This window comes from Bubalus bubalis, chromosome 20 (assembly GCF_019923935.1).
Source record: "Bubalus bubalis isolate 160015118507 breed Murrah chromosome 20, NDDB_SH_1, whole genome shotgun sequence".
NCBI classification, from domain to species: domain Eukaryota; kingdom Metazoa; phylum Chordata; class Mammalia; order Artiodactyla; family Bovidae; genus Bubalus; species Bubalus bubalis.
The window spans coordinates 25,059,635-25,065,931 of record NC_059176.1 but is presented as its reverse complement, the minus strand read 5'-3'; the positions used below and the strand labels follow the sequence as shown (position 1 = coordinate 25,065,931).

At 38.8% G+C, this 6,297-nt stretch overlaps 1 protein-coding gene across 4 annotated transcripts in view; it reads left to right on the top strand.

Moving 5' to 3' along the window:
* PRORP (protein only RNase P catalytic subunit) overlaps positions 1 to 6,297 on the top strand; it is a 130,360-nt gene that overhangs the window by 617 nt on the left and 123,446 nt on the right. For 2 of the 4 annotated variants that reach the window (XM_006043851.3, XM_044932862.1), the window contains 3 exons: positions 299 to 1,564; positions 3,916 to 3,963; positions 4,446 to 4,578. In XM_006043851.3, coding sequence (XP_006043913.2) covers positions 576 to 1,564; positions 3,916 to 3,963; positions 4,446 to 4,578 — 1,170 coding nt within the window. In that variant the 5' untranslated portion in view covers positions 299 to 575. Of the gene's footprint in view, positions 1 to 10; positions 178 to 298; positions 1,565 to 3,915; positions 3,964 to 4,445; positions 4,579 to 6,297 lie in introns of those variants that run through there. The other 2 variants (XM_044932863.1, XM_044932864.1) reach the window with 2 other exon arrangements.

Sequence of the window (6,297 nt, the reverse complement as noted above, 5' to 3'; positions counted from 1 at the left end):
TGAACTTCGTTTGTGACCGACCCGTACACAGAGGGGGTGCCCTCGTGGACTTCTCTTCCTTGTGTCTCTGGCTCGGCTCTCTTACCGCCCCCTCTCAACCCCCCATTTGAAGAGTTTGGCGGCCAGGGCCCTTAGACTTGGGCTTTAGCCTCTTCCTTGGCTACGGGTGGGCCTGAGGTAGGAGGCTTCCGACTCCTCGCCCCTTATGCAGCCTATCTCCCATGGGTTCCTGCCCCCTTTTAAGAAGAGGGGTGTTCCGCGTGAGTCAGCTGGCGGGTCTTTGTGCTTTTTCTCTCAGGTTCGCTGACTGGAATATAAGAGGCAGCAGAGGATTCCTGCTCTGTCTCCTAGTCCTGGAACTTGCGAGAGAGGTTGGATATCCCCATACCCTTGTTTAATGGAAAGAACTCAACCAAGCTTCGTTGCTGCTAGCTCCCAAAGCATTTGATTTGTGAGAAGCTGAAAATCGCCTTGTAGAAAGTTGCCCTTCGATTCCCCGCCCTCAGCCACCAGTCTGCAGAAGTTGGGACTTTTTGAACATCTTTCTCACAATCTAGTGCTGATTTAACTGCATAATGACTTTCTATTTCACTGGTATTCGAAGCTTTCCTAAGCTTTGGAAGAGCAACTCATACCTTGGGCTAAGTTCAAGTCACTCTTACCTCTCTCTCTTTCTCAAAGACTGTTATGGCATCAGGAATCAAGAGAAGTGGTTTTCTGTTAAAACGATGTTTGCACAAAATACCAAAGCAATGAACCTGCTGATTGCCAAGGCCAGATGTGTCAGGAAACTAGATGAGGGTAGTAATAAGCAAGTTTCTGCTGATTCTTCTCACATGTTTGCAGCTGGAGCGGCTAAGAAGAGATCACAGATGAATCCTTCTAGTAAAGGTTCTGTCTTGCCACCTGTGAAGAATATTATTCAGCTCCCGACAAAACCTTTGAACTCAGAGGAGTGGGATAAACTTAAGGAAGAGTTCAAAGAAAAGGCTAACTTTGAAAATTGGATTATTTTGCAGATGGTTAAATGCCATAGCTCTGTAGATGTAGCCAAATCTGTGCTGGCCTGGGTAGCTGCAAAAAACAATGGTATTGTAGGTTATGATTTACTGGTCAAGTATTTGTATCTCTGTGTTTTTCATAAGCAGACATCAGAAATTATTGATGTCTATGAAATCATGAAAGCCAGATACAAGCGTTTAGAATCTGGAGCCTACACTCTTCTCATGCGGGGATTAATCTATACAGACAGATGGAGAGAGGCCTTGCTGCTGTTAGAGGACCTCAAAAAAGTCATGATTCCTTCAAGAAAGAACTATGATGACTGTATCGAGGGAGCCCTGTTTCATCAAGATGTAAATGTAGCTTGGAATTTGTATCAGGAGCTGTTAAGTCATGATATTGTTCCTATGTTGGAAACTTTAAAAGCCTTCTTTGATTTTGGAAAAGACATGAAAGATGATCAGTATTCAAACAAACTGCACAATATTCTTTTGTATCTAAGAAATAATCAACTTTATCCTGGGGAGTCATTTGCACATAGTATAAAAACATGGTTTGAGAGGTAATTCTGATTTCTGTTTATATGTGTATTTTTATTTTAATACTGATACCTAAAAGTAGCCTCTTCCTTTTTTTTTTAAATTAGTTGCTGAGGATTGTTCTATTCAGATTATATATTTTTTTCTCTTAGTAAGATTGTTTCCCCTTTAAGACAGTTTTCTTTCTCTTTGAAAAACCTATTGTGATAATCTCTGCTCATCACATAAAAGGGAGATTATAGAACACTTGTTGTTTTTAATGTATTTTTTCCTTTTAGAAGGTTCATTTGTTTTCTGAGGTGTCTAGTATATGAGTATTTACGTACTTGTGGCTGGAGTTCATAGCAAGAAAACTGGAGCTGTCTTTGGGTTATATTACTATTTTCAGAAGTTGTTCTGAAACCTAATTGTGATTGGTATAATGTATATAATGCGCATATATATTCTGTTTACTGTCTGCATTTCACCAACTTGAGTAGTTAGAGCAGAGAGAGGGATCCTGCTTAAACCTCATATGCATCAAAAAAGAAAATCTTCATCTGTCCTGGTTTTGCTGCTGCTGCTAAGTCGCTTCAGTCATGTCCGACTCTGTGCGACACCATAAACTGCAGCCCACCAGGCTCCCCCGTCCCTGGGATTCTCCAGGCAAGAACACTGGAGTGGGTTGCCATTTCCTTCTCCGATGCATGAAAGTGAAAAGTGAAAGTGAAGTCGCTCAGTCGTGTCCGACTCCTAGCGACCCCATGGATTGCAGCCCACCAGGCCCCTCCATCCATACTGGAGTGGGTTGCCATTGCCTTCTCCGGTCCTGGGTTTTTGTTTTTGTTTTTTTAATTTTATTTTATTTTTTAAACTTTACATAATTGTATTAGTTTTGCCAAATATCAAATATCCTGGTTTTGATCATACATATGTGACTACTCACTCCAAAACTCTCTCCTTTGCTTTCCTTCATGTTATCAGCTTGATGGTCTTTTGTTCTTTATTTCTTTACTGCTAATTTGCCTCAGGCTTTTTCCTACTGGTTCTTTCCTTTCATCTCTGTTTTTCTCTTGCTTTTCTACTATATGTTATTTTTACAGAGCTTTGCAGTAGCAATCATGCTTAATTATCTTTCTTACCACATTTATTGAATATCTGCAGAGGAACTAGATAATGACAGTCTTTGAAGGCCAAGGATTTTGGATTTTATTCTGTTATCAAGAATGCTGGTCTTGGAGTAGTTTTTAAAAGATGATGCTAAAGCAGTGAGAAAAGAAGATTGGAGAGGGATTAAGATTTGAAACAGGGAGATCTGTTTGGAGGCAATTGTAGATTTGAGTAAGGAATGATGAGATCTTGAATTAAGAACTGAGAAAGGAGAGAAGGCCGTAGAATTGATAGGAATTGATGAGGCTTCTCTGGTGGCTCAGTGGTAAAGAATCCACCTGCCAGTGCTGGAAACACGGGTTGGATCCCTGATCCAGGAGATCCCACAGGCTGCAGAGCAACTAAGCCCTTGCACCACGACTAACTAGAGCCTGTGCTTTAGAGCCTGTGAGCCGCAACTACTGATGCCGCACACTCTAGAGCCCATTCCACAAAGAGTAGCCACCACAGTGAGAAGTCCTTGCCCACTGCAACTAGCGAGTTTCCCCTGCTCGCTGCAACTGAAGAAAAGCCCACGCAGCATCAAAGACCCAGCACAGCCCACCTCCCCCCCGCAAAAAATGATGGTAGTGTATGAAAGAGGAAAGAAGAAAGGATAAGTTGATTGAGCAAATAAATGAATAAGTAGTTTTGAATGCCTCCAGTTTTAGACTAAGCACTGTGGGTGTTTTGTGATGTAAGATCTATTATAATGGCATTCATGAGCTAATTGGGAATGCAGTAGTAGACATTTATCTAAGAATGGTGAATAAAATTTGATAGTGTAAGAGAAAGAATGACTCTGGGTCACGAACAATCTCTGGCAGCTTTATGGAGAAGGTTAGAGTTGAGTTTTTTCTTTTAATTTGGCTGTGCTGGGTCTTAGTTGCAGCATGTGGGAACTAGTTCCCTGACCAGGGATAGAACCTGGGCCTCCTGCATTGGGAGTGCAGTCTTAGCCACTTGACCACCAGGGAAGTCCCTAGAGTTGAGTTTTGTGTAGAAGTTATAGCTCCTTTCTGGGTAGGTCCTGTGAAGGTAAATTTAGACTTAAAGATGAGGGTCAGATGATGAGAGAAGCAGCAAAGAGGAGATCCAGAGTAGTGTACCATCACTAAGCATCCATTCTTCTAATCGAACTGTTCTAAGAAAATATCCCAAACTTTTCAGAGCTCTTTCCTACAATTAATATCTTTCAGTAGTGATCTGACCCTCTGGTGATTTGGTTTTGCAATTTTTTTTGTAGTATTCCTGGAGAACAATGGAAAGGACAATTTACCACAATCCAGCAAAGGTAAAGACCCATGTTTTATTTTTAATCTGTTCAATTCAGGTTTAGTAGGTTATGTTGCTACTGGTTAAAAAGAATTTAAGAACATCTTAGAAATAGGATAGATTACGTTACTTAGGATTGACAAAAAGGTCATATTTCGCATTTGGAGAATTTGCAGTATCCAAAACAGTTTTCTTGGTAGGTGCTGTGAGCCTGGTGTGATTTCTCTGACATGTTTTCCCTACAAATTTGGGCCCAGTTGTGTTTTAAGAATGACTTTAAAAACTTTATCTGGAGGTCAGCAGTCTACTCTTTTGGCTTTTTCTGGGACACTAATTTGTTATATTGTCTGGGTTGCAAAAAATGAGATGTGTATGATAATCACAAAGGTTATGATGTTCTTTTTCTAAATTACCTTCAAATTTTCTCATGTCCTAGAATTATTCATTTTAGAAAAAGTTATTTCCCTGGACATTCTTTAACACATTCATTTGTAATTACAGTGGTCAGTGTTTGGGCTGTGGAAAAACTGTAGAGTCTATTCACCTGAGTTCAGAAGAGTATGAATTTCTCAAGGAAAAAATCATGAGGGATGTTATAGATGGAGGTGACCAATACAAAAAGACGACACCTCAGGTGAGTCTGGGACAGGTCTTAACTTCATTCTTGGATTGCTTGTCTGGAGGAGAGGTTGACAGTTTTTTTCTCTAAGAGACTAGATAGTAAATGTTTTAGACTTTGTGGGTCATAATGTCTCTGATGCAACTTTGCTACTCTGCTGTTGTAGTGAAAACAGCCACAGACAGTACATAAATGAATACAGTAAAACTGTATTCATGAAGATAAGTCATGGGCTGGATTTTTTCGGCTGGCCATAGTTGCCAACCCTTAGGAGAGATTGCTTTAGACTTTCATAGAATAATTGGGTTAGACTATCATCCATCTGTTGAGTTCAATTCTATTTCATCTGGGCACAAGTGCTCAATAGATGGTTATTCTTTGTGTAAGTGCTTCCAAAAGATGTTTTTAATAAAATTCCATGAAAACAGGTTTCTCATAAGTTTTCTAGTCAAGAGAGTCTAAGATAACTTGACTCTTTTTCTTCTTCATATTGAATTTGTTTATTCTTGAAGTCATTCTTAATAGATGTATTTTGCTAATCTTCAGTATTTTATGCTGGTTTACTAAGATTAAGTTGAAGTAAAATGCTTTGACCTTGGGGGGAGGCTGGCCTGTCATCTTACTGAATGCTCTTTCTCCAAATACCAAATAAAAAGAAGTGTAAAGTGTTCTGCCTTCTCACTTTGACTTAAAATTGTTAGAAAATGCTAATATGAAGACCTTTGATCCTCAGAATGAAGTCAAAATTGGGTCCTTGAAAACATTATGTTCATTTTATGGAATACCTTTTAGCTGACTTTATTGATAAAATTATAGTTAACATTTATTAAATGATGCTTAGAGCTTTATATTCATTATCTTATATATCATTTCATCTTTACACTACCCTGTAAGATGTTGGTTTATTTCTGTATTACAGATAGAGTGATTGAGACTTTGCGAGGTTAAATCTGCCCTAGGATGCTCCACTAATAAAATTAGGTCATAGTGACCCCCACATTTTTGCCTTTACACTCTGCTGCCTCTCATTGAATGAAAATTTAGTTTGTAGTTCTGTATGTACTTGACAGCTGACTGGCTGTAGCAGTTCTTAATGCCTTGGGAATTTCTGCCAGCTAAACTGATTTAAACAAATTTCTTTCTCTCATCCAACATCTATTGAACACTTAGGTGTATCTTCTGAAGTAAATGTTAAGATAGATGCAGGATTGTGTAAATCATGCTGTTTGCTCCTAAAGACTTAACCATTTCTGTTGTGGGTTAGTTGAATATTCTTCCCATCCTCCAACTTTTTATTTATGAAAAATTTCAACCTAAAACAAAGGTAAAAAAAAAAAACCCACAAAGGACACATACTCTTCATCTAGAATAACCAGTTATTATTCCACATATGTTTTCTCTCTGTGTGTTTTTATAAACCATTTAAAAGTAAGTTGTAGACATATTACCTTAAATATATCAGTATGTATCTTTTTTGATTGTTTGGTTTTAGCTGCACCTCTGTTCCCCAACCAGGGACTGAATTTGAGCCATGGCCGTGAAAGCAGAGTCCTAACCACTGGACCACCAGGGAACTCCTTGTATCTTCTAAGAATAAGAACATTCTGTATAACTAAATGCTGTTATCACATTTAAGAGCCTTAACATTAATTCAGTGGCATTTTAGTAAAGACCACATATTAAAATTTTTCCAGTTCCCCCAAAATGTATTTTAAAACATTTTTCTCTTACCCA